General features: G+C 38.8%; 2 protein-coding genes across 5 annotated transcripts; one reads left to right on the top strand and one right to left on the bottom strand.

Annotated features, from left to right (window-relative positions):
- The first annotated feature begins 647 nt into the window (after positions 1-647).
- nfe2l2a (nfe2 like bZIP transcription factor 2a) lies at positions 648-6,714 on the top strand. Its single transcript, XM_004081771.3, has 5 exons — positions 648-874; positions 3,609-3,875; positions 3,958-4,050; positions 4,132-4,311; positions 5,074-6,714. Exons 1-5 carry the CDS (start codon positions 848-850, stop codon positions 6,322-6,324), a joined length of 1,818 nt encoding a protein of 605 aa, XP_004081819.1. The 5' UTR covers positions 648-847; the 3' UTR covers positions 6,325-6,714.
- Positions 6,715-7,178: 464 nt separating this feature from the next.
- Positions 7,179-16,421, bottom strand: hnrnpa3 (heterogeneous nuclear ribonucleoprotein A3). 4 transcript variants are annotated; one of them, XM_078939641.1, is made up of 11 exons: positions 16,280-16,421; positions 14,593-14,715; positions 14,335-14,481; positions 14,051-14,261; positions 13,876-13,965; positions 13,702-13,776; positions 13,516-13,563; positions 13,258-13,398; positions 13,053-13,169; positions 11,597-11,676; positions 7,179-10,176 (listed from the first exon to the last, which is right to left on the bottom strand). In XM_078939641.1, the coding sequence occupies exons 1-10, from the start codon at positions 16,283-16,285 to the stop codon at positions 11,612-11,614; spliced, it is 1,023 nt and encodes a 340-aa protein (XP_078795767.1). In that variant the 5' UTR covers positions 16,286-16,421; the 3' UTR covers positions 7,179-10,176; positions 11,597-11,611. The 4 variants fall into 4 exon arrangements, with proteins under 4 accessions (XP_078795767.1, XP_020568654.1, XP_004081818.1 ...); XM_020712995.3 differs by having other exon boundaries at positions 16,064-16,309; XM_004081770.5 differs by lacking the exon at positions 7,179-10,176 and adding an exon at positions 10,818-11,495.
- Positions 16,422-26,450: the final 10,029 nt, after the last annotated feature.

Below are 26,450 nucleotides of genomic sequence, written 5' to 3'. Positions count from 1 at the left end.
ATAAGACTAAAGTTCAATTTTCAATCTAAATGGCCTACATTAGGATATTTTTGGTTTAAGTCAATATTGACTTCAAACATATTGTGAATGTTTATAGTTTTGACAGTATTGGAGGGTCATAATAATCTTACATACTATCTAAATCAAAAGTTTGTTTTGACGTTTCTCTGTAAACTTTATTTTAAGAGGTAACACAATTTGTGAAGAAAAAATAGTGAAAATCCTGTTTGAGTTAACTCCCTATCGTGAATAAAAAGTATTTGGACAAAATATTTTACCTTTCTTGGTCATTCTATGACATTTTACATTGTAATACAGTCATGGGGATATGAGGGTTGAAGAACCTTTAGTCCAATGACATAACATAAAGTGACCAGAAGGGGCCGCTATACACTAAACAAAACTTGAAGCAGTTATATCTATATGACGCAAGTCGGTGACTTTTATGAGTTTATTGAATAGTTGATTTGAATAAAAGTTATCTTATTAAATCCCAGCGGTAGTTATTTCTTTCATAGATCATAACTTTTACATGATAACCACTGATATGTTGTGCAACAGTTATCTCTACCATTGTAAAACTGCTGCATCTGAGCCCAGTTGGCCCAACGCGCATGCTCACTGAGTGCTTCCCTTCATTCTCATAGGCCGTCGTGAGTGGGCCGACCCCAGCGGGCGGGCCACCAGCTCCCTAACGTTTACCAGCCTTGGCTGAGGCAATATTTCCCGAAAGTCCGGTGCCGCTGTGACGGGCCCCTTGTGGCGTTTGGTTGCTCATCATTTTATCTAAAAAAATTTGGATTATCACTACTATTTCTCCGTCTTTGGGCGTTTAAGCTGCGGGACAATGATGGAGATGGGAGATTCCAACCAGGTAAACATAAATATACATTTTATTTTTATTAGAGATCGGACAATTATAGTTTCACAGTAATCTTTAAAGAAATTTGGACTTCGCGCTGTGTTTCATATATATTCAGTTTCTATAACAGGCTTTTATTGCGAAAACAAAAATGTTGTGAGGATGTTTTGCGTCAACCTGTCTCTTAAGCTAGCTACTCACTCAGCTGATGGCTCTGGATATTTAAGATTATTTTCTGAAAGTTGTCAGTCTTTCACATTCATTGACTTACAAAACTCAGATCTTGTTATTGTAATGCATGATTCTATAACATGTAGCCTTTTTTTCTCTCAAAGTTGGGTGAAGTTTTGTATAAACAGATTGGAATCTTGCTTCCTTATGACTGGCCCTCCAACGCCATCCCATAACTAGAACTACTAGCATGTGATTCCGTGTCTAATGCAGTGAAGTCTTTTATAACCAATGTGAAACTGTTAGAGTAGCGATTTGCTTGTATCTTCCTTAAAACATAACATTAGCATCTGCTTTCGCTCTTCCCCTTTTTGGTGTCACATGATATAGAACCACAGCTTGAGGTCGCTCGTGTTTTTTTCATGTAAATATAAATTAAGCTAATAATATCAAGGAATTGAGGTTAGCTTAATTTTTTGTTGTTGCTGTGTTTGGTTTAACGTTCCCCCGAAATGACTAAGTTTAGCTATGTTTTAGGTTCTTCAAAAGTTGTGTCGTTACTGTCTGTCTGGTTTTCCATACAAATACAAATTAAGCTAATAATAATCAATATAGGAATTAAGTTAGTTTACGTAATATCCGCTGCTTTTGGTTCAACGCCCCCCTGAAAGACTCATTCAGCCATGTTTTAAGTTTTGTAAAAGCTGTGTGTCGTCATTGCCAGAACATAATGTTATAAGTTTGTGTAATATAAACACAAGTTCCCTTTTACTCGACTTTGTTTACATTAAAGTAGGCATACATTGCAGGAGTTATCAATGATTTCGGTTGGTCTTGGTACATTCCGTTTCTATTTTAGAAGTAGTACATGATGGTTGTGTTGGTTTAGCTGCTCACCGCCTGCGTATTATCTGGGAAATTTGAGAATGTTCCCGTGTTAAGCTTCCTTGTTCACGTGCCAGTCAGACTGTGGTGAATCAAGGTCACGGTGTCGGAAGAAAAAAACAAAACAAAACAAAGAAATGCACACACCAACTGTTTGTCTGCTTAATCTATACCATCTAAAGATTTTTAAGATGTTATTATATGTAGTCCTTCTGAATCTACAGTTGGTTTTTGGAAAAATGAATTGTGTTGAACGCTTGATTGTATTTTTACATTGTATTTATTGGATTTTTAAGAAAGCTGTCAAACTGGTTTCAGAATGTGCTTCTTTTCTAGTCGTTTTTTTTTTCCCTTTTCTTTAATTCAGGTGTGGTCACAACAGTGTTAGGGGGTCTGCAGCATTTTAGGGAACTTCCTCATTCCTATAGCCACCATAATTCCTGGTTTTGGGCTTCTACACTCTTTGCCATGATTTATGCTCACCAGCCTTAGTAATGAGTAATGCTTTAATGGTCCAGCTTCTGATGCAACACTCAAGCACAGACTTAGTGGGTTCTTATTTTGCTTTGCCGCTGTCTCAAAGTCTGTGTCAACAGTGACCAAAATATTTTCCCGTTTGTTAATGATTATTTATGCTGCATGTCTTTTCTTTTAGGTAAAAAAAAGAGAATTGTTGATATTGTTCAGTGCAGTTTCACAGCCTGTTAGTGGATTGTTTTAATGTCTGCTTTTTGTTCCTTTTTTCTAGTTTTTTTTGGTTGTTTCAGTCTGCGAAAACCACAAAACAGAATATTATAAAGCTCATATGCTACTTTCATAGGAATTTGGGGGAGAAAAAAAAAGTCATATGGTCTGGTGGTTTTTTTCTGTGGAAGAGTATCTTGGGTTTATGCAATATCCTGAGGCCTTATGAAATAGTTTTCTTCTGTAAATAAATTATGGTGAAAAAAAATCCCTAAGAGCGTAGCATAATTTGTCTTTAAGAGTGTTGTTTGAAAGTTAAGTAACATTTGAGTCTGTGAGAGCAATTTGAAAGGAAATGGTTAGAAAACATTTTCATGCTTATTTCTATGTAAACCCAGAATTCAAAATGGACTTTTGTTTTGCAAACTTGTCCAGAGATTACCGTAGCTGTCCACAGACATGGATGGAACAAAGTTTATATCATGTCTAACGTTCAACCCTTACACTCCTGCAATGTTTACCCTAAACTTTATGAAGTTATTTGTGTAACATTTTTTCTTTCCAGATCATGCTATACATGTACGATCACTCATTCTTATTCTTATCTTATAAAGGCTACCAAATAAAAGCACTTGAGGCTAGTTTACCAGAGTGAAATTTAATCTGATCATTGAGACCTTACCTGACTGTCCGGGAGATTAAACGAGACAAAAGAATTCACACTTTGGAGTAATGAGATGGGTATACGTGTCAAATTGGGATTCTGCTTGTGTGTGGCGGCAACAAGGGAAACAGAGAAGCATGTTTATTATTCATAGCCATTCTCCCTCGTGACATTAACTCCAGTGTTGCTGTGAGCGAACAGATACGGAGGGGACAGGGTGTGGCAGGTGCAAAAGCCATGTTTCACAGCAGGGACAATAATTCTCCTTTCAGCACTAAGCGTATTCTCTCTGCAGGAGTGCACAATGGCTTCCAACTCTTTTGTTTGCGGTTGTTTTTTCAGGACCTGGACTTGATTGACATACTTTGGAAGCAGGACATCGACCTCGGTGCCAGGCGAGAGGTTTTCGACTACAACCATCGGCAGAAGGAGCACGAGCTGCAGCGGCAGCGCCAGTTGGAGGAAGAAAAGAAGCTGCATTTGCTGCGGGAGCAAGAGAAGGCCCTGCTGGCGCAGCTGAAGCTAGATGAAGAGACTGGAGAGTACATACCTCACACAAAACCCATCCTCCCTCCGCAGCAGGCTGTCGTATCCATCGAAATTTCTCAGGTACAGGCACATTGTAATATTATTTGTGTCAGAGGTGGGCCACTCCCTCTTCATTCAATGGGCTCTGCTTGGATGATTGCAGGATGCTAACTTCACTGAGGAGACTGGAGATGGCATGTCATTTGACGAATGTTTGCAACTGCTGGCAGAGACATTTCCTGTAGGGGAAACTGAGGTAAGAGTTTCATCTCTAATTGCCACAAATTCACAGCCTATGGTATGACTTCTGGTTTACAAATGTATGTTTGCCGCGCAGAATCCTTCAGTTTGCATGGAGCTGCCTCCTGTCTCGGTGTACCCCAGTGGCACCATGATGCCCTCTGAACAGCCGGCCCTGTCCCCCGCTGTCCTCCCAAACCCGCTGACTCCTCCACAAAGAGTTACCCCCGATCTGGAGGAGGCCTGGATGGAGATTCTGTCCCTCCCAGAGCTTCAGGTATAATTCCCATTTTTGTTTGGAACAAATATTCAAATGAACAAAAGGAGGCTTGGGCTAAATTATTTGTGAGAGATGCAAATAAATAGAAAATGTCTCTGCTCATTTTCTTACAGAATATTTTTATTGCTTTGGCAGTTGAAAGCATTAAAAACATTACACGTTCACAGTTTGGTGCTGTGACCTTAAAGTTGCAGAACTGGTAGGCGTGTAGTTCGGGGAAGGTGCGGCACTAATGATGCTTATGCTAACTGGGTAAAAGGTGTAGACATTTTTTTTTTGTCTCTTTCCGGTAGCTACACCTCATATTTGCATTAGCCAAAGGGCGGAGTTTAGTCGTGTTACTTGCCTAGTCCTGTCCCTCTGTGCACTAGATTACAATGATAACCATGAGGCTTAACATGATTGGGCAAGCTGCTAAAACTAGCTCAGAAGCAAAAAATGGATGTTTGGAATTGTTGTACGAAAGGTTCAAAAAGCATGGAAACTATGTTCCCATGTTTTAGGATTATCCATTTACATCATTAGGTGTGAACTAGCTCCATATGTGCTATTGGTACAACACCACTCAAATGGAGCAGCTCTTGATTTCAAGCCTGGGCTTCTCTGATTTAGAACCAATTTCTGCCAATAGATGTTTAGATTTTAATGCTGTCTACCTACATAATTCTAAAACCATTTAAAATTAATGAGCCTTATGGAAACTGTGCCCTTATTATTTTTTTCTCCCCCTAAACTTTGTGTCTTTTTATCTTCCAACAGTGTTTCAAAATGCAAGTGGATGAAACAATGGAGGCCACAAATTTTCCGATTCAGACCAGTCCTCAAGTGCAGAATCCAAGTTACCCAAACAACCAGTTGTTCCCAAATACTCCTTACTACCCTATGCCCAGTGCCTCAGATTTAAAAACAAAAAATTTAAATGTTGGTCCCGGAGAATTCATGAATACTTGTGATGGCCCTGTTCCCAGTATGGCTCCATCTGACATCAGCCAGATAAATGTGGAAGACCCTCAGGTGAATCCAAACTTTACCCCAGACAGCTTTTGTTCCAGTGTCTTTTATCCTGACACCATCGTGGAAGAGAGCAGCAGTCAGCATGGCCACGAGGAAAGTGAAAATGTGTCCGAGATACCAAGCAAGCCCTCGTTTACGCCCATGGACCTGTACACCCTTTCACCTGAAGATGTGTTTGACAGAAGCAAACGGCTGCCAGCAGATTTCCCAGATTCAGATTCAGGAATTTCGACTCACTCCAGTCCTTATTCCAGCTCCCCCAGCAAATCTGCTTATGGAGGGGGCTCCTATAATTTTAGTGATTCCGAAATGGACGACCTGGACCACAACCCCGGCAGTGCTGAGTCTGACTACTCGGAGATGTTCAGCTTGAATTTCCAACCCGAGGATCTTGAACTAGCAAAACCAGAGTCGGAACAGACTGGGCAGTGCAAGCAGCTCGACAAGAAACCAAAGCAACATATGGAAGATCCGGCTGAAGAGAGTGGTCACAGCGGCACACCGTTCACCAAAGACAAACCAAAGAAACGCTCCGATGTGCGTCTCTCTCGAGATGAGCAGAGGGCGAAGGCCCTTAAAATCCCCTTCACAGTCAGCATGATCATCAACCTGCCCGTCGATGACTTTAACGAGATGATGTCAAAGCACGAGCTGAACGAGGCCCAGCTGGCCCTGGTCCGCGACATTCGTCGCCGTGGCAAGAACAAGGTAGCCGCTCAAAACTGCCGCAAACGCAAGATGGAGAACATAGTGGGTCTGGAGCATGAACTGGACTTGCTAAAGGAAGAAAAAGAGCGTCTGCTGGACGAGAAGAGTAAAAACGCCACAAACCTGAAGGAAATGAAGCGACAGCTTAACAGCTTGTACCTGGAGGTCTTTGGCAAGTTGAGGGATGAGAAGGGGAATTCATACTCCCCGTCGGAGTACTCCCTGCAGCAGTCCACAGACGGCAGCATCTTTCTCGTCCCTCGCATGAAAAAGACTTTTAAGATCTAGGAAAGCCACTTTTCGCCTTTGTAATAGTGTATTTCAGCACCATAGAAACTATGCAATAACTTTGTAGTAGCTCAGCTTTAAGGTGTGGCAGCCTGGTGGAAGCATTCATTCGTTTTTGCTAACGTCTCATGAATGTTGTAATATTTTTGATATTTTACTTATTTTATACTCCAATATTGTCACAGTCTCTATAAACAATATTTTGTAAATATTAAGCCTCACCTGCTATTGAGATTCCTAAGAATGTCCTGTGCGTGTATATATTGTATATATATCATATTTCCGTATGCCTGTGATTCTGTCAGTTACTTTTTATAACTCATCTAATTTGCTGTCCAGTTAATTTAAATTCTTTCTTCTATGCTTTTAAATAAACAATTTAAAAACCTAGTGATTGAAATGTTTTTTTGTTCCAGCACACCATTCAAGCAGAGCCCATCAAATAAAAAAGCAAAGGGAGGGATCTGCAGCCTTTACAGAGATTACATAACAAACCAGATATTGGAGCCAAGTTAGATGAAAAGCTTTAGAAAGGGGCTTGGGAAGCAAACATGCTGCAGGATTTATCATCCATTACCTGCTTTCTATTAAAGCAAACATGGTTGCATAGTAACTTTAATATCGTTGACTCCCTTTAAAATAAATACATTTTGTGTGGTTGCATAACCAAATGCACAGAATATGGTAGCAAAGGCTAACACCGTCATGATCCGTGTGGCTTTCACTATACATGAACTCTCACACACAGGCACTGTCTCACCTTTGATCACCAAAACCATTCCCACTAAGTTAAACAGGTGAAAGGGTTTGATGCACCGTGATGAAATCAAAGTGACAAAACACCTCATTGACAGTTTTATTTCACAAACTCGATTTATTGCACAACAGATATTTGCAGATCGTCAATGAAAGGAGACCATAAAAAAAAAAAAAAGTTTTCTAAAATAAAAGGACATAAAACGTGTTCTACAAAAATAGTTTCAATTTAATGAAGCACCAACGCATTGAATAGAAATCAACAAATTAACCAGAGCTTAAATAGTAAATGGCGTTATACACAGTAACTTTATAACAGAGACCAATGCTCGCCATGTTTTTCTGCCTCAGTACTTCTTCCCTTTATGGCCGTTATCTGGTTTCTGCAGACCTTAGTGATGAGCTAAATCAATGTGATTAGAAATAAAAATGCAGAAAACACCACTGAATAATGGTACTTTTACTATTAGTAGTATACCATATATTAGTTTTAGCTTGAAAATTATATATTTTTTCCATATATACCTAGTGTTCATGATTTCATTTTGTTCTGTTGATGCATGTTTAAGCATCTCATGTCTGCATAGGAACAGTTTATTTCTTGGTTTTGTTTAAAAAGTGGTATTAAAAATGGTATTAAAATGATCTATTTTATTTGTTGGGATAAAATGCAGTAGAAACACATTATTGCCTTTCTAAACATAGAAAATGTCCTTTTTTTGGGTTCTCTGATTTTATTCCTGCAACAAACCTGCAAATGTTGAAACAGCAAAAGCTTTCAGATATTAAAATACATATTTCAGTAGGACTATATACACAGACGGTGCTGTGCATCAACCTTCTAGCTATTGTGACCAATGTGGTTGTTCTTGATGCCAAAGCTGTTCATAAAGTATGTTAGGGTAATACAAATTTTTTCTTTTCCACAGAAAAAAGTGATCTGTGTATTGATTTCAATATTTGAACGTTTAAAGAAAAGTGAATGTCGCTGTATAGGTGATATTCACATTTGATTTCGTTTTGTGTTCTATATTGGAGAGACACAAACATAGACTTTTGACAAAATGTCACACTTGATCCGTTTTAAAATGTTTTGGACCTATTTTAAACATTTTTATTGTTAGTTTTTTTTTTTAGAAGTAAAACATCTCAAAGCTGTTCATCTCATTCATTTCCATTTTATTTTAAAAAAATCATATACACAAGAACAAATGTGGCTGGAAAATTCTGAAAATAAATACAAATCTAATCAAAATCAGCTAATTAAAAAAAAACAGACATGGGCTTTTATAAAACAAAATCTAAACTAATGAAACAGGCCTGGACAAAAACAACTGTACCGCTTAAGGATCAACACAATTTTTCATTTGAGCATGATTAATTTAGCTGTGTCTGAATAGTATTATAGTTGTCTAACATTCAGATCGTCTGAAAGGTGACAATTAGTCACTGTGTTGATCCATTGATTAAGAATTAGTTATCTTTAGGAGATTTAAAATAAAAATAGTAAAAAATGAACAAAAAAAGAATTTCAAAACAAGCACGTAAAGACTAAACTGGCCTAAAAAAAGATAGTAAAAAAAAGATAATGTAGTTAAGGAACTGAGAACAACCTCCAAAACCAAAAAAAGACAAAGCACAAGTTTTTCCAAAGTGGACCTTTTAAGAGAAGACCAAGAAGAGGAAATTTAATAAAAAATAAAATCATGATGAAAGAAAAACAAAACAAACAAAAAAGAAAAGATTGCCACAACATACATTTTAGGGAGAAGTTTTTTTCTTTCTTTTAGAAGGACTAGATTTCTGGTGATCAGCTCCAGAATCACAAAGCATTCCAGCTAAAGGAGACAGTCAGATGTAAAACACGGTGGAGGCTTGTCTATGATCTTTGTTACATCTGGCACAAGGTGTCCCAATTCTGTGCAAAGAAGATTGTTCAATGACATTCCAAGACTATCCAGGCATTCTGGATTAAGATAAGTTACAGAAACATGGAGCTATCCTTCCAGCCAGAGAACTGGTTCTCCTTGTGATGGAGGTGGACAAAAAAAATAACCCTTATGTAACAAACTCGTGTTTGATGCCAACATTTTTGCCCAGGTCTGTTTCTTTAGTTTAACCTTAAAGTAACCTTTTTTTACTTCCAAATTTAAGATTTTATTTCAGATCGGAAGCCACGATTACACCGCCCTGGGCAATGCACGTTCAAGTGGCCACTTTCAATGAAAAGTCTGTATAAATGAGCGTTATGGACTTCTTCTGCGTTCAAAACTTTTGCATTCACACGTAGATACGCAAATTTCTACGATCGCTTTCCAACTCAGCGCACAAAATGCACAGTCCTTGAATGTGTTTGAAAGTTAAACCAGGATGAACTGTGTCCAATCAGGGACTCTGATTTGGTAGTGAGGCATGGATGGCGTCTTTTAATTAATTGAATGGCCAATTGTTTGAAAATTGATCATGGAGAAAAAATTATCAAGTGCGGTCTGTGACTGGCTGGAATTCTATAACACCAAGTCTTTCATGCATCGGAATAGAGCTGTGAAAGAAAAATCCTGGAGCAAGATTGGCGAGATTTGCGGCGCTTTGACATTTCGCATGAAGACTCTACCCACCGTGGCAGACATGAGTTAGTAAACAGTAGGAAAAGAAGAAGCCCCTCCCTGCTTATCCAGTGTGAACACCATGGGCGCACTTTTGAACACACGTCACACGCCCGGTGTCTCCATGGCTGAAGACAGTCTCATCTTCTCAGACCTGCATGTTTAGTGTCAGCTAAATATATATTTATGTCCAGGTTTTTAGATTCATATCTTCTTGGTCAGTTACCTTTGTACAGAATGTTTCTAAATCACCTTTGAAAATTGAAATTGAAAATTTGGTCATTCAAAGAACCTGAATGACGACTTAAGAACCCTCCCATTCTCACCTTAAGTCTATTTCCCTGTACGCCTTACCACACAGTACATAATCAACATTCAACCTTGAAAAATATTTACAAAAAAAAAAAAAAAAAGTCTTACCCATCCAGAACTTTCCAAGTTATCAGGTCTTTACAGATTTTCGGCAAGAAGAGAATGCCCAAATCCACATCTGTAAATCAAGCAAAGTGGTTACTCTTACCTGATCCATCTTCTCAAGTCAGCTTTTGTGAAATATTGGCTCCCTTTTCTTGTTCAATGTCTGACATCTAGTATTTGCAGGTTAAACTGCTGTATCTCACTAAACAGGATCTTCAGTGAGTCCAGGACCTAGTCTTTCTTGGCGAGAACCAGCTGCTGGAGTTTAGCTAGCCTTGGAAAAAGACAGATGCTCACTACCAGGCATGACACTGCAAACTTCCTTCCATGGCCGTTGCGCTCGATGCTGCCTTCTCCCTTCTCTCTCAAAATGCTGACTGGTCCACTGTGCTGGGGCTGAAGTCGTCCTGTCTGATTGTCATCCTCCACACTAGCGACGCTGAGGGCCAAACTGCAGGAGCTTGTGGTTCTCATACTCCTACCTTCTCAACACTGGCAAAGCTGCACTCGGGGCCCTTCCCTGGAACTATTCAAACCTCCCTTTTAAAATGGCGACGGTATCCGTGAAAGCACAGAATATTGCACATATGAACAGACACCATCATGTTTTTCATAACAATCCCAAATTTGGGACAAGTCAGAAAAGGCTGATATGCTAACCACAGTCACAATGAGCATGCATGCTTTTTTTCCGAACCAATGATGCACTGAATCTTGTGTTACTTTACTAAACAACTTTATTCAGTCGTTTCTTTCACTAACCAAAAATACGGGAACAATCTGGAATCTGTTTCAATGGAAGAAATGAGAAGTGCGGGATTCCCTTAGTTCTAATCTAAGCTGTTTATTTCTGTTGACACTGACACTATGAAAAAGTTACACACTGTGCTTTTACATACAAATCAATACACACTTGACACTTGCAATTCGGAAATAATAAATTAGGAGGGAAGAAACAACTACTTCTGGCTTTTGAAGGGCCTTTTATAACTATGCTATCTGACAGTTGCTAAGATCAAAAATGTATGTTTAACTGGTCATTATGATAAAACTAACCAATATAAAAAATTTAAACAAAAATATGTAGGACTTAAAAAAAGAAAGAAAAGAAAGAAAATTTACCCCTGATCCAATAGGCACAATACACACAATTCAGACACAGAAAGGAAAACTTCCTCATTAGGTTCACATCTAGGAGAAATAGGAAAGGACATCGTCTGCACTCATGTCTTGTTCATACAGTCCTCCTTCCATACACTTCTTGGATAAGCTGCAGTAATGTCTGACTTCTGTGTTCCTCTACTGCTTTCAGATGACTGCCTCAAAGTAACCTGCAGCTTTCCTGACAACTCCTTTGCTCACCTCCTCGCCTCTCCTGCTAAGAACTGAAGCCTGTTGAATGGATACAGGATAAGACAAATAGTTAATCTGCACTTTCATGGGCTCACTCTGAACTGTGCTTCGAGGCTGCTGCCAGACTGAACGCTACTTACCAAAACAACCAAGAATTAATACCGCCGTGAGCCATAACCACCGCCGCCGCCGCCACCGCCACTCCCAGAGCCATAACCACCTGCAATTTGGAGTGAAAAATATCTTTATTATTCCCTCAGGGGAAACTACACTGCTGAGACAAATTATATCAAAGGGGTACATAGAAATAAAACTGTCAGTAGCTGCAGTTACATGGACAAAAGTAATCGGAATAAATGCCTGATCAGAATAAGAATGTGTCATGTAAACACGCCGTTCGGAATACTCTGCACCGATCAGCCTCATTCGGATCAATATTTCCTTCCGATCGAGATAGGAGGGTTGTGCCGATTGTTGATTCAATCGTGGTGCATGTAAACAATTTATTCCGATTGTGGGTCACTACTGCTGGCTTTTCTGTCATGCGTAGATGGTGTGGCGCTCCAGAGGCTTTGGAGCGCTAACAGGACCGGCCGGCTGCTCCGCGGGAGCAAACCATGTCTCTACGCAGAGCAGCCGGACTCGTAGGTTTGTGCGGGTAGGGGAGGGTGCTTTGTTACGGTGTGCGCTCCGGAGAAAGCTTTGTAGTCCGTCCGGCTGCTCTGCATGAGCGAGCTGCTGGACTCAGGAGATACGTGTCTCCGAGCAGAGGAGCGGCTTTCAGAAGGTGTGTCAGCTGGCGGAAGCAGCTTTTTAAAGCAGAAATGCCGCTCCGAGCAGTCCTGAGAAACGAGCAAATAATCGCATGGATTTGTTTTTCCAATCATGTCCAGACAAAGTAAAGGCTGATGTCATTGCCACATATACACATTGCGGCATTGCCCGCATGGATTTTAAGTTCATGCACGGCCAAATGCTGTAGGCAGATAATAGATTAATCCTAACTCTTCTTCCGGGTTCGTGCAGCCAAGAATACAGCACTGGTCACATGAATTTAGAAAGCACTTAATAGTAATCATAACAATAACAAAAGCACACTTTGAAGATCATCTCGCTCTATGCTGTAGCTTTGTTTGTTTACAACAGAACTCGCTATTTCTTCTTCTACTGCGTTCTGGTATTTTAGAGGATCAAAAGTATGGTGTATGTAAACAGTGTGATAATCGGATAAAGTTTTTCTGGGACTATGTACACAGTTCAATTCTAACCTGATCTTTGATCCGATCAAAGACATTTTGCACATGTAACCGCAGACTAGGCAAATATGTATTTTAAGGAGCCACATATGTTATTAACTCAAAAAATCTATCATTAGTCAGAGGATTGAACCAGCTCAGTGTAATTATCCTGCTCCCCAATGTTAGTTTATGCTACTTTAAATCATGCTTTATTTGTTGCAGCACACAGTTAAACTGAAGCACTTTTTAAAGTGAAGTGTGGATCCTTATTATAAAAAGTCCTATTTTATTTGCATCTCAGGAAATTGTGTCAGTTGTTGTCATTGAAGACAATACCAAAAATATTGGAGCTTCTCACCACTATAGGGTCCACCAGAGTTCCTGCCACCAAAGTTACCTCCTTTCATGGGCCCATAGTTCGACTGCTGCCCCCCATAATTTCCAAAGTCATTGTAATTTCCACCACCTCCATAACCTAAAAATCCAATGCAAACATTTATTATAAACAAACAAAACATATCAAGTTTCATATGTTCATGACTTGGAAATAAGAGCATATTTACCTCCACTATTGCCTCCATAACCTCCGTCACAGTTGCCACCAAATCCTCCACCCTGGTTGCCATATCCTGGACCACCTCCCCCATAGCCGCCGCCTCCACCTCCTCTGTAGCCCGGCCCCCCGCCATAGTTTCCTCCTGGACCTATTGATAACAATTAAACCAGTGTATTCTTATAGGTGGAGCTTCCACCATTTTGATGCGCTGCTGGGGACACATTTTTAGGGAAAAATGATCACAAATCAGTTTGGTGTAACTCACCATTGTCAAAGTCATCCGCATAGCCACCACGTCCTCCACCATAACCACCTAACCAAAAAAGATTATATTAAGATTATGTTTCGTTTCCACTTCACTTGAATGCATTTTTGTAACCAAGTTGCAACATTTAGCACAGATTATTATTTTGTAAAATGTCTTCTCTATTAGAGCAAAAATGTGGCGTACCTCGTCCAAAGTTTCCACTGCCTCCAAAGTTCCCACCTCCTCTACCCATGAAGTTTCCTGATCCTCCACTCCTGCCTGAGATAAAGATCGATACAATTAAAAATGTATTGTTTTCCTCAACAAACTGTTAGCTGCCAACCAACCACAGAAACCGTCAATTTTCGACATAATTACCTCGGTTACTGGATATAGTATTCATTTCCTGTTTTGACAGAGCTTTTCTGACTTCACAGTTATGGAAGTTGATTATATGATATTTTTGGGCTGAAAAGAAAAATGTAAAGTTGTGTTAAAATTATGTTTCTTCGTGTCTATTACAAGTAAACAATCAAATCTGACCCATGCATACCAACAATCTTGTCCACAGTGTCATGGTCATCGAAGGTGACGAAGCAGAATCCTCTCTTCTTCCCTGTAGAGCGCTCTTCCATTATATCAATGCATTCAATCTTCCCGTATTTCTCAAAATATTCCCGAATGTGATATTCCTCTGTGTCCTCCTTGATCCCACCGACAAAGATTTTCTTAACGGTCAGATGTGCACCTGGTTTGTTTGAGTCCTGAAGCAGAGCCCACGAGTCACCACACACCCCATCAAAGTCTGCATTTGGTCAGAAATGTATATGTTTTTACCTCTCTGGACACAGCCCTCTTGGGTTCAACAACACGACCATCTACTTTATGTGGTCTTGCTTTCATGGCATCGTCTACTTCGGTCACATTTGAATATGTGACAAAACCAAAACCCCTCGACCGCTTGCTGTTGGGATCCCTCATTACCTGGAAACAACACAAATGTATCAGTGACAGCTTTAGTGATCTGTGATAATTTCTTATTAATACTAATGAATATATCTTTTTTAAATAAAAAGAGATTCTAAAACTACAAACCACACAGTCTGTGAGGCTCCCCCATTGCTCAAAATGTGCCCGTAGACTCTCCTCTGTCGTTTCAAAACTCAGTCCTCCAATAAAGAGTTTTCTGAGCTGCTCTGGTTCCTTTGCATCGCGGTTCTGTGTGAACAAATAACTGCAGCCATGAATGTTGGTTAAAGCTACAAACAAACAATGTCACATCTTCTTCTTCCACTTTCGGCTTCTCCCATCAGGGGTCGCCACAGCGAACAAGTCGCATGGTAAATTTGGCAATGTTTTACGCCGGATGCCCTTCCTGACGCAACCTTCTCAAACCGGGCTTGGAACCGGCACGGAGGTGGAGAAGGGAACAGGGAGCAGCCCGGAGTCGAACCCGGGTTTCACGGACGGAAGGCGCCGCAAACCAGCACGAGCTAAACTGTCTAGAATAAAAAAAATTAAACTACATATATCAAACTATGTATTGTAATGTAGAGCAAACAAAGAATGATATTTTGAAACACCTTGAAATGAGAGAGCACTACGTTTTATCAACAGCAAAGGCATTAGGGCAAATTTGTGATCATGCCCATGCTTTGTTATGAATAAAAATGTCATTCTGATAGTCTTGGGGAAAGATATACAATAAATGTATTTCTTAAAGAAACTCCCACTTGGCAGGTCCAAGGAATCAAACTTGGTAAAATACTTTGTCATCCGGTGTTTCTCAATCCTTCAGCCCACATACCATGCATGTCTTCATGTTTCCCAAAACACCTCATTCAACATAACTGTCATTACTGAGCTTCTGCCATTTTAAAAATGTGTCCAAGCATTTTCTTTACACACAAACACCCAAATGAACTCACTCAAAAAAACATCCTTTCTTAAACAAAGAAAATACCAAGTAAACATTGAGACTAGTCAACACCAATGACCTTAATATCATTTTAGTTATTCATACTGATGCTTAACAGAACTACACGCCTGAATGCACCGACGACGTCACTCAGCCTCTGAAATGCGATTATGCAGACATAAAAACATATTTCGTCAAAGTGGGAACCGATTATTTCCCCTGATGTCAGTTATGACAACTATTTATCATATTCTTGAAGAAATAACGACGTAAAAATAGCACTTTAGGTCTTTATTCTAAGATACCCGACACATATTTCTGCAGAGTACAGCTGAAGACATCAACCGAGGTTCATTAATAATACTTCGAAATTCACGGTCACAATACCATGTTAGAAACAAAGATGGGTAAATTGACTTTACATTACATTACAAGAATGCCATATTTGCTGATATCTTTATAAATGTCAAAATGGCTCCTGTTAGCTTATGTGTTATGCTAGCTTGACGGCTAACTACTTTTACTTTTGCCCAGAAAAGACCAATTTCTTTATTAATTTCAAAGCAATTAAAACAATTCACAAAAAACACTAACTGGGCTGACATTACGCGAATCAACATTGCAAAACATTTCAGAGTCAAGAATTACCGGGATGTTCTCTTTTTTAACTTCGACAGCCATTACTATAGCTCTGCTGCAGCGTTAGCTAATGGCAACGTTGGTAAGGTCGTAGAACTGCACAGAGGCAACCAATTACAATATATATACATATATAATCTCCCTAATCACTTCACGCGTTTTTTAAACGAGTCATGCTTCCGAACGAAGATTAATTTCCCTTTGCGACACTGAGCAGCATCGTACCTCCATTTTGTAGACGTCCTGGAGCGCAGGGAGGAGAAAGTGGGGAGGTCACGTGACGGCCTCATCGTCCCCTGCAATGGTTAACCAAACAAAAGACATTTAAATCGGGGGGAAAAGAACAAACTATTTCGAGAAATGATCAAAAGTAAGTATATGTTTTTCTTAAAAGTATGAATTTATTTTTCACAGCATTATAACCTCAAATTTTCTAAACAAACACTTGAATGAAACACACACGCGCCCTCTACTGGTCAAAGAGATGCAATGCACCTTGGCTCCTGTCAAGACAGCTGGTGAATGCAAAAATCTGATTACTAAGGATGATCAGACAACCTATCATTAGATCTGATGATTTTTTTAAACAAATATTATAAATCTGATTGTAGAAAATAGTTTATATGTTTTGATATAGTTTCAGATTTTTTTCATTGTGTAGACCTGCAACATGCAGTCAAAACAACAACACAATTTGATCTCCAAAACCATTTGTTTAAAAATCTCAGGCCTGTTCTAATAAGGGAGCTTATAGATTTGCCAAGTAGGCAACTAGTTGTCACCATCTTCCCTTTATTCTCAATCAAAAAAAAGTAATTATTAAAGAAATGAGAATCCAATAAAAACCAATAAGTTACAGGAAAATTCAAAAGAAAACAGAAGGTAAACAAGGTCTGATGAGAAGTTCTTCCCATGTTTGCTATTGTTAAAAAAAATCAGGTAACACTGTTTACATTATCTTTTTAATAATCTGATATTTTAAGAAGTTAGGTGATGAATAGAATTTAGTGTGTATATACACATTTACTTAAAATGTATCTCATGGCCTGCAAATAGTCTTTTTGTATTGCATATTTTAAAGTGAACATATGTTGAAAATAGCTTAGATATACACATTGCATCTTGTCCCCAAAATAAAAAAAAGTCTTGGAAAAAAATCAAGTGAGAAAAACACAATTTTGTTATTTTTTGATACACAGTTGAGATTAAATGCATGTTTAATAAAATAGCAATAACTGTGCAGCTAATCTAGTCAGACCAGAGGGTTATGTGTCATACAGAGGTCACAATAAATGCAATTACTTCTAGTAACTTTTCTTGACTGACATGGTGTAGGCTAACACATCTAAATGGAAGTATTTTTCTTCATTTTGAAAAAAATTGTGAACCGAAAAAAAAGAAAGAAATATATATATAAGTCTCCAAACAGTACTGGAAACTTCATAACGTGATGCCTCCATATGCAAACTGATGCAATGTTTGCATATATGAATTTATATTCTATATGTATTTTTCTGTTAGTTATACTATCTGATAGGGAAAATGTGTTACAAAGGCCAGACACTTAGCCTTCCTGGAACTGACCAGCAGCTCCAAATATATGACGGTTTTATGGTTTAGACAATGTCTGTCATAAAGTTTATTGTGGTATGTGAGGGAAATACAGCTTCAATAAAAAGGGTAATGTTTTTCCTGACACTGTTAATGATGAGAATTTATGAATGGTTCACAGGTCAAATTCAAGAGCAGTATAGCTGCTCTTACTGTACAGCCAATTTGTATTTGCTTAGAGGTACTAAAGCCTTTTGTTGTGGGTAGTTTTTATTTAATTTTTGATTTTGCATGTAAGTACATAAAAAACCTTTTTTCTGTTGAAAACCTTTGTAACGCTAATTGAAGTTGAGAAATCAGAATTTCCTTCATTGTCATTAAATGCACGATGAAATAATGATGCTCCGAAAAGTTAAAAATATGTAAAAGTCAGAATTTGAAATAGAAAATACATTTTAATACAAAAATCTAAAATCTAAAGTCTAAAAATATATTCATCCAGTGTCACTAAAAGATAATAATAGAGTGTGCTGATGACCATATGAAGTAGTATAGCACTGTAAATAATAAATAACCTATAATTGCACTTCTTTAAACACATCAACATGATGTACATGAGCAATGATTAGAAATATTGATAAAAACAACTATTTAGTTCTTTATTTTTCTGTGTTTCTGTCTTAGAACTAGCAGTTCACCCAACAAATCTTTGAATATATTGCACAGTTGAGCAAAAAAGTTTCTCGACAGCAGAGCACTTATCTTTGATAATCCTTATTCTGGACTTTAATTTGTGATATCATTTTTTTTTTACCAATAACTGATCTGGTTAATGTTTTAGTTCCAATATTTTAAAAATTAGACTTTTTCCTGCCTTCGAATGTTTTTTTTTTGAGGTTTTGAATTTGTTCAGGTCATCATTATATTAGTTAGGTAAATATAATTTTTCTTTTTTTTGTTTTGCTAAACAGCCAAAGTTTTCATGGTGTACATGGAGAGTGTGTGAAATGTGTAATCAAATATGTGCACATGTGAGCATCACACAACTTTTTGGTAGTGAAGTAGGCATTATTTAAATCCTCAGCCGCACTTTTCATCACAATAATGGAACACTCTGCAATCATTTAATTCATTGCTGAGAGCCCACGTTTGAGACTTGCAGGGGCAAAATGAGTCAACCAGGAAGTGCAGCGAGAGCAAACAGCAGTATCAGCCTCTCACAGATGTGGTTTGATTGATGCTCCAAGTACACCTTCTCGCCCTCACCTCAGGACAACATGTTTGCTTGGTTGTTGATCACACCCCTCAGTCTTCGTACCTAACTGCCCCCTGACACCAAGATATATCATTGGTCCCACACTCAGTTGGCTGCAATGGACGTATTGATCCTTTGTGCTTGTGTGGAGGCCACTTTTTATTTTCAGAAAATACTTTGAAAGACCATTAAAGTCAGTCTTTTGGTTCATGAAGGGTCCAGCTTCATTAGAGATGTGAAAGCTTGGCCTTCAGCTCAGTTCACTTCTGGATAATTTTGATTTTTAGCACAGTTCCCTCTTCATTTACATAAAATGGAATAAAAAAAAAATCATTCTTGGTTAACGATCCTCATAAAAAGCCTCGATTTGCCCTGATTTGCCATAAAACTGTTCAATTTTGTTCTTGATTTTTTTGTGTGACAGATGAGTGATGGTATCACCCGAAGGAATAGAGAGGGATGACATTCTCGTCTGAGCTATAATGCAGCACTAACTGTAGAGCCACGATTAAATAATTAACACAGATTTTATATCCATTTTACAATCACAAATTACGGTTTGCCGTATATCTGAGCAGCGGCCAGAAAGAACCGTGTCAGCAAAAATTTCGTGTATAGTAAATCTCATGCAGGAGGGGCCAGTGACTGTAAATCAAGTGCTGCAATGTGAATATAACCTTTTCCCTTCATTAGCTGAAAAAAACCCCACATCATGATAAACACTTGTGTGTTCATTAATCAGGTACAATCTTTTTACTATGCATGTGTCTCTTTAGTGTCTTTATGTTGAAACATTAGCATCAAGAGTTGTTTTTCTGGAATTTTCTACAAAAAAAAACATTTTCAGCAACGCATCCTAATGCTCTGTGCTGTCAGGAATTGACACGATCATGCATGGATAAAAATAAAACGACTGTTATCAGAGGTCATTGAATGGATATTTAAAACATAAAAATCAGAATGGACACAAAGTAGTGGAGCAATTATGAAGTGACCTCTAAATGCAAATCCATTTCTCAAATGTCTTTTGTTCTCAATGTCCCCTAGATGGCGCCATGGTCCATGAAAAGTGTGGATCTTCTTGCAAATCATGGTAATTATTTTCCCTGTTGTCACATGATGTTTGATTCAAGTTTTTGCCAACTTTAGGAAGCTTGGAGAAAAAAACAACAGATTTATTTAAAGCAATACGTTTTTGCTTTTGGGAGTGAAAGAAATAGAATCTGCAGCTGCTTCTTTTTTTGTAATAATTATTTTTTTGGTGAATATTTCCTAAGTGTTAGATATAATTATTAACTAAGTAACTTCTGTGAACTTAATGCTCACAATAAAAGTCTGCTCTCCACTGCCCATTGTGCTTAGGCTGTTAAGGTCGACCTTGTCCTGAGAAAGAGTAGAGTCGGCTCCATGACTCCTCTGGGAACGCCCACCGGCAGTAACCTGGGCTTGGGCAGACGGACGTACGCAAGTGGAAAATCTGAGGAAATGGGGATTCAGAGCAGGGAAACCAGGGAGTCAATTTAGTCACTGTCTACTACCATTTCACATGCAAGTACAAAGCCAATCTTACATGTTGGTGTTGACTAGAATCTCTCTCTGTGGAATTTAGGGACAGAACAATTCCTAGCATCTGTTTCCTGTTCACTTGCATGGAGGAAACTGAGTGTAAATCACACCAAAATATAAATAGAATCAATCTACAAAAGTTGAAGTTGGTTGGTGTGGCCCTGTAGTTGGATTTTTTGATTACTTCGATTTATGGGTTTGCTGTGGAATATAGAAGAAACGGACTCACAAGACAGCGGTTTGCTAAAAAAAAAGAGAAACATTTTGTTCTCACTTTTAAACAAATGACTTGCAGCTTTGGCAGGATTGTCATTCAAAATCAGTATAAATATATGAAGCATGATAAATATGCATACAAAACTTTTTCAAACCCACTGGATAAAGATGACAGGAAGTAATTATACAAAATGGGACAAATCCTAAATATTTTCAACCAAATAAATTTGCTAAATTGAACAATATGTGCACAATATGTGGGAAAAACACATTTCGATATGAAAAGTTTATTTCTAAAATCAGTCAAATTTTTTTTACTTAGCTTGTTTTTATCATCCAATTAAGATTTTTTTTCATTCATAAAATGTTCCAGAATTATGGCTTTTGTTTTCTTCACATAAAAACATTCCATTTGGAAGATTGATAGTTTGATCTCCAGCCCTTCCATGAGTTGAAATGTCCTTGAGCAAGACACAGAATTGGCCACCATATGTTCACTGTTGCATTGTTATGATGCATTGATTTATTCATAAGAATGACTTTCTGTGTGTGAAAGAGAAACACTGCGTTATTTATAGAGTCTAAATTAAGTTTAAAACATGAAAATTCTTTACAAAATGTGAAATAACACTTTCCTCACAGGGTAAAAAAAACCGAGACGTTCACTGCATTAAAGTCCAAGGAGAAGACACAGACAGCGTGTGGTTTAATAAAAGCCTTTATTTACTGCTGCTCAGCAGAAAACAACAGTGTTGTGTATCCCTCTGGCACTAATTGACTGCCTGCAGCAGAAACAAACTCACTCCTCTCCACCACAGTTGTCTCAGGTGTAATAAGCACTTGTTTCTCTCTGTGTATTTCTGAATTCATTGGCTTCTACAAACATGTATTCAATTTGATATAAGGTGATTGTATTATAAAATGAAGATTAGTGTCCCCCTCTCCTGACTTCTCCGTTACAGTAATCGGTGGTACTCCACAGAAGTTGTGTGCGGTCCATGCTGGGCTTGTCCCTTCTTCCTGGGTGAGGAATAATACAGGGGGTAGGTGCAGGGAGACAAGGGAGAGACATCTTCCCTTAATTCCCTTGCACTGGCAACAAAAGACCACAAAAGTGCTGCTTTCACATTTTTATGTGGCCCGACGTTGAGCTCCCAGCAGAAGGAGACAAAGGAACGGCGGGATGATGAAGTCCCGAGCATTGCAGGGCAGGTGTTTCCTCTGTCTCCTGGGAGCTGTGGAGCACACCTGCCCAGTACTAACGCACTGTGATGGATCAGTGTGGCAGTGGCTGACTCAGCTTTTCAAAAGCTCTAACCGGGATTAGAGCTCAGAGGACCTGATTGAAGCACACTGTCATCCCACAAACAATAACACACATCCATCTTGGACGGCAGGCTTTCCTTTCTCCCCTGCGTCTTCACCGAGAACGATTGTGGTGTTGATAGTAAGCGGTGTAGTGTATTGAACGAGAGGAAACATTTCAGCAGACATGTAATCAAATGGCACCTTTTGGATTCTTAGGTGCTTCTGAACACAAAAACACAAGGAGTCATGAGCACTTAAATACGCTCACATAGGAGTACGTCTCCACACCAATTTTTTTTTTTTTTTTGAATGAGATGATGTTCTATTTAAAGACGAGCGCTCCAAAGTGTGGTCCCAGGAGTCAGTGACTAATGTAGTGTAATAGCCAATGCTGGCATGGTGCAACTCGTCCCAAGCAAATCCTCCCTAGTCTTTTATCCAGTTAGAGTGTGATTACTATCAATATATATCAACTCACTGATAGACTTTACAGAAATCAACGTCAATCATAGCACATTATGATCACAAGTAATTAGTTATTCTATTCTATAGTTGTTGATGTTTTTGCATTTATTTAAAAATTACAGCGTTTATCTTTACATTTGCCTCTTATATTTTTTTTTATTCCCCACTAATTAAAATCATAATGATCATTATGGCCCCTGCATGTTCCCAAAATCCTGCTCCTGGAATTTAAAAGATCACATGCAATGCTTGGATGTGACTTTGGAGGGAGCCTTAAGCACTAGAAAATGATGGTGAATTTGAAAACAAAGACCCAAGAAAACTGAAGAGTATTTCTTTATTAAACACCTCAGTTTACAGAACAGTTAATTTACTTAAATAATAAAATTGAAATCTTTAAAAGTGAACTGATGATTGGCTTTAAAATATATATTTATGTTTTATTGTTTCAATTAAATTAAAAATAGCTATAGCACAGCATGCAGCAATATTCCACTTGCTTACCCATGAAATGATTTAAATACACTCCAAATAGTTTTTTAAGTAATATTCTCAGGGGTGAAAAAAAGACAATATCTAGAAAGAGCATGCTATTTCATCTGCTGGTGGGATATGAGAAGATTTTCTGCTCCTCCGCCCAGCAACCAAAGCTTCCTTATCTTGTCCTCATCTGCATAAACTGTACAAACAAGTGAAACAAGTGGGCCACTTGCCCCACGTGGACCGCCCAGTACATCCAATGTACTCACATGCAGTCGCTGCTTGTTTTGCACTGTGTGCTGCTAATACACATGAATGTATGAAGCTGCTGCAGGGGGGTGACATGTGCCTTGTCCAGGTGGCAATGACAGATTTAGAGGATGTTGTGGACAAAGGCTGGCCTATGGAGGATATGTGTGACATGTAACATGTAGCAGGGGTGTGGACTGATGACATCCTCTGTTTAATGAGCAGAGACGATGTTAAAGTGAGCTGCCTGCCGCAGAGAGCTGTAAATCTGCCCCCTATCACTGCTGCTCTGCTAATACAGGAAGTATTATCTAATAAGTGCAACAAGGAGGGCTAATTTCATTGGAGCTGATACCCCCCACATGCAAGTCTTGGCCTCCTTGAGGTGGAGAGGGTAGCCCTATTAGGAAATTGTATCACTGGGAAGCAAAAGTAGGGTGAGATTTGTAGGACCAGCAGTGGCTGACACACGTCTCCCTTTAAGTTGTCTACTGCTGAGCTTTCTAAACTCAAACAGACGTATCCCAGATGCTTGGTTAACCTGCATGGGCTGCCATCGTCTCATTCCTAGACCATATAGGAACTCTAAAGGACCTCTGTTTCCCTGCCCCCTGTTCTGCCCTGTCTAACCCTGATTTGTGGAGTGCTGGTGTCAAAGGGGGGTACTTTGTAGATGTTGTGCTCTCTTTACCTGTTTCCCCACAGCAGAAGCAATAAATGTCACTGAATGACGCTTTCTGGACTGTCTCACGCCAATTGCTGTAAGTTTCTCAAGTAGATATTACAAGTAAGGTATGTTGTTCACTCTTTTATATCATATTTTGGTACACACATTTCTGAGACCTCTATCTCATTAGCACGATCAAAACGTTCCTTAAAAACCCATAACTTGGTCCATGTTTTCTACGCTGTTGTAGAACATCATTCCTCATGAGGGGCAGTAGAAGGACCTGTCCTGCTCAGTTCAAACTGGCTGGGTCCATGAAATCTCAAGACAAATTGGGCAGAAAAGGGTTTTGTTCATTTTCAAAACTTTATGGTGAGAATAACTCATATATTGGTGTTCATCTTTTGAAAGAATGCACAATTTGTTTATGATTCATTCTTTATAATACAGTTACATAATGTTTAAAATGAGCAAATCAAATTTGAGACAGTGGGTAAATGATTTGCTTTTTCTTCTTGAGCACTCATGTCAATATTACTGGATTTTAAACCAACATTGTTGTGAGCCAAAACTGACAAAATTATCAAATGCAACATAGTTAAATTTATATTTTATAAAAAAAGCATTATTTTTGTGGATTTTATTAAATAAACATCTTAATAAAAAATTCTGGCAACTCTTTCATGTAGTGGTCATTACAGGGTTAATGTCAGTTTTAACCAATCACAGAATTCTAAATAAAACCCTAGTTCTTATGGCTCATTTATTAAAAGCAAGACTTTTTTTTGGTATGTCTGACATTTGCAGTAATGGGACTGTGTTTCTGAGTTTTCCTCCACTGAGCAGGGGGTAATTGCTGACTAGTCTTTTAACCTTATTAAAACATCCAGCGGAGGTGTTGGTGAGAAGATGAAGTTGATGATACTGCACCTCCTGTGTTTTCAGAAAAGAAAGATGCTGACTGCACTTCATCCCTGGGATTATACACCAAATTTAAGCAAAGCTGCCACAGCTAATTAAGGAAAAGGAAGCGCTGTGACAATCACCATGGGAGGGAGATCGGGCTTTACTCAGGGTGTTCTCTCATTATTACATATATGTATATTTTTCCTGAGATAATAATGCCACTTCTCTTTGCAGAGTTGTTATTGCGACTGTTTTGGTTATTGTTTTTACAACCCTGCAATGTGGCAACTATCAATAAAATTTATACGATCTTTATGCATGAAAACTCTTGTTATTTTTATTGCTACGCATATACTGACACCTATCACTTTCATTGTTGGTAGGATGTTGTTTCATTAAAAAAACATTCACAGGTTTGATTGCTCGCAGCCATTTTTCAAAAGCTGACATTCACAATATGACTGCTGAAACTCCAAAGAGCGTTGTGTCTGAGCTTAATTAGATTCCGTGGAGCTAAATCAAATCAGTATAAACGAGAACAGAGCGCCAAACGTTCCCTAAACAAACGAGTGTCTGTTGTCTTTGTGGTGCGATTGCTATCTCAGTGGGGCTCTGCATGGAGAATAACCCATCACAGTCAAAGCAGAAGCCCCTCTGTCTTGCAGCCGTCGGTTAGGTTTTTGTTAACCCTCTGATTTCACTTCTCATGCATCTTTTTCAGCACAGAAAGACCGGGTAAAAAGGATGCTGGGATTTCGCCTTTTATCCCTCTTTCTGTTCTCAATGCTTAACCTTGACAAGTCAATATGATGCAAATGCAATTTGCTTATCTCCTTTAACATGGCTGCTCTTCCCCCCTTGTTGTGGAAGCGTGGAGTGTGTTCCATTCAGGGGGTTTTGGTGTTTAGTGTGGTTCATAAAGGTGACGAATGATCACACATTATATCACACAGATATCCTACTCAAAGCTGCTTCAAGTCCTACTCAAATCATGTTTTGGTCTATTGTAAAAGCATTCCCCAGTGGTCTTTTAATTATGATTATGCTGTTTTTAGGCAAAGAAAAACAGCAACAACAACAACTGTGTCATTTTCTAGAACATAGTGTGGAGAGTGGGGAAAGGCTGCCTTCCTTTCTCACGATCCCTTTGTGTACATGCTCTCCAGCTAGGTTACAGCCCCTAACAACTCCAACCTAACATTAGCAAAAACAAAAACGGTGAACAATCTTGGAGCTATCGAGTTTTGAGCCAGATTTCAACTCGGACGAGGAAAACGAAGACGTACGTGGATCTATTTGTCTACAAGAGGATACATCAGAATGCAGCGCAGCAAGGAGCTTGTGGCCCACCGACTGCGGCATCTTCTTTACTGTACAGGCTTTTTCCAAGCGCAATTTTTGGTCTGCTCCAGAATTAAAATGATTTGAATAAAGAAATACTCAGAAATGCAATTTTGAGCTTAATTTTCTTCCTATATATGCCCTCCAACATGAAATAAATGCTACAAACACATTAAATATCAAAAACAGGATTTTCGTGTGAGTCTGTCTTTAAACTATAAGTGGTATCCAGAGATACATATGCACCGGACTGCTGAACTGAGGCTGTCAGCATCTGGCAGTTCGTCCCAGGCCAAATAAATAGTCAGCTCCCAGGTCTCCAGCAGCAGGGTGGCTACAACCCAGGTCCATTAGTCACCAGACCCTGAACACTTCTCACTCATCCCATCACA

This window comes from Oryzias latipes, chromosome 21 (assembly GCF_053564925.1).
Source record: "Oryzias latipes strain Hd-rR chromosome 21, Olatipes_Hd-rR_3.1".
NCBI classification, from domain to species: Eukaryota; Metazoa; Chordata; class Actinopteri; order Beloniformes; family Adrianichthyidae; genus Oryzias; species Oryzias latipes.
Note: the sequence above shows the minus strand (reverse complement) of the source record. Positions and strands in the feature narration are given on the sequence as shown.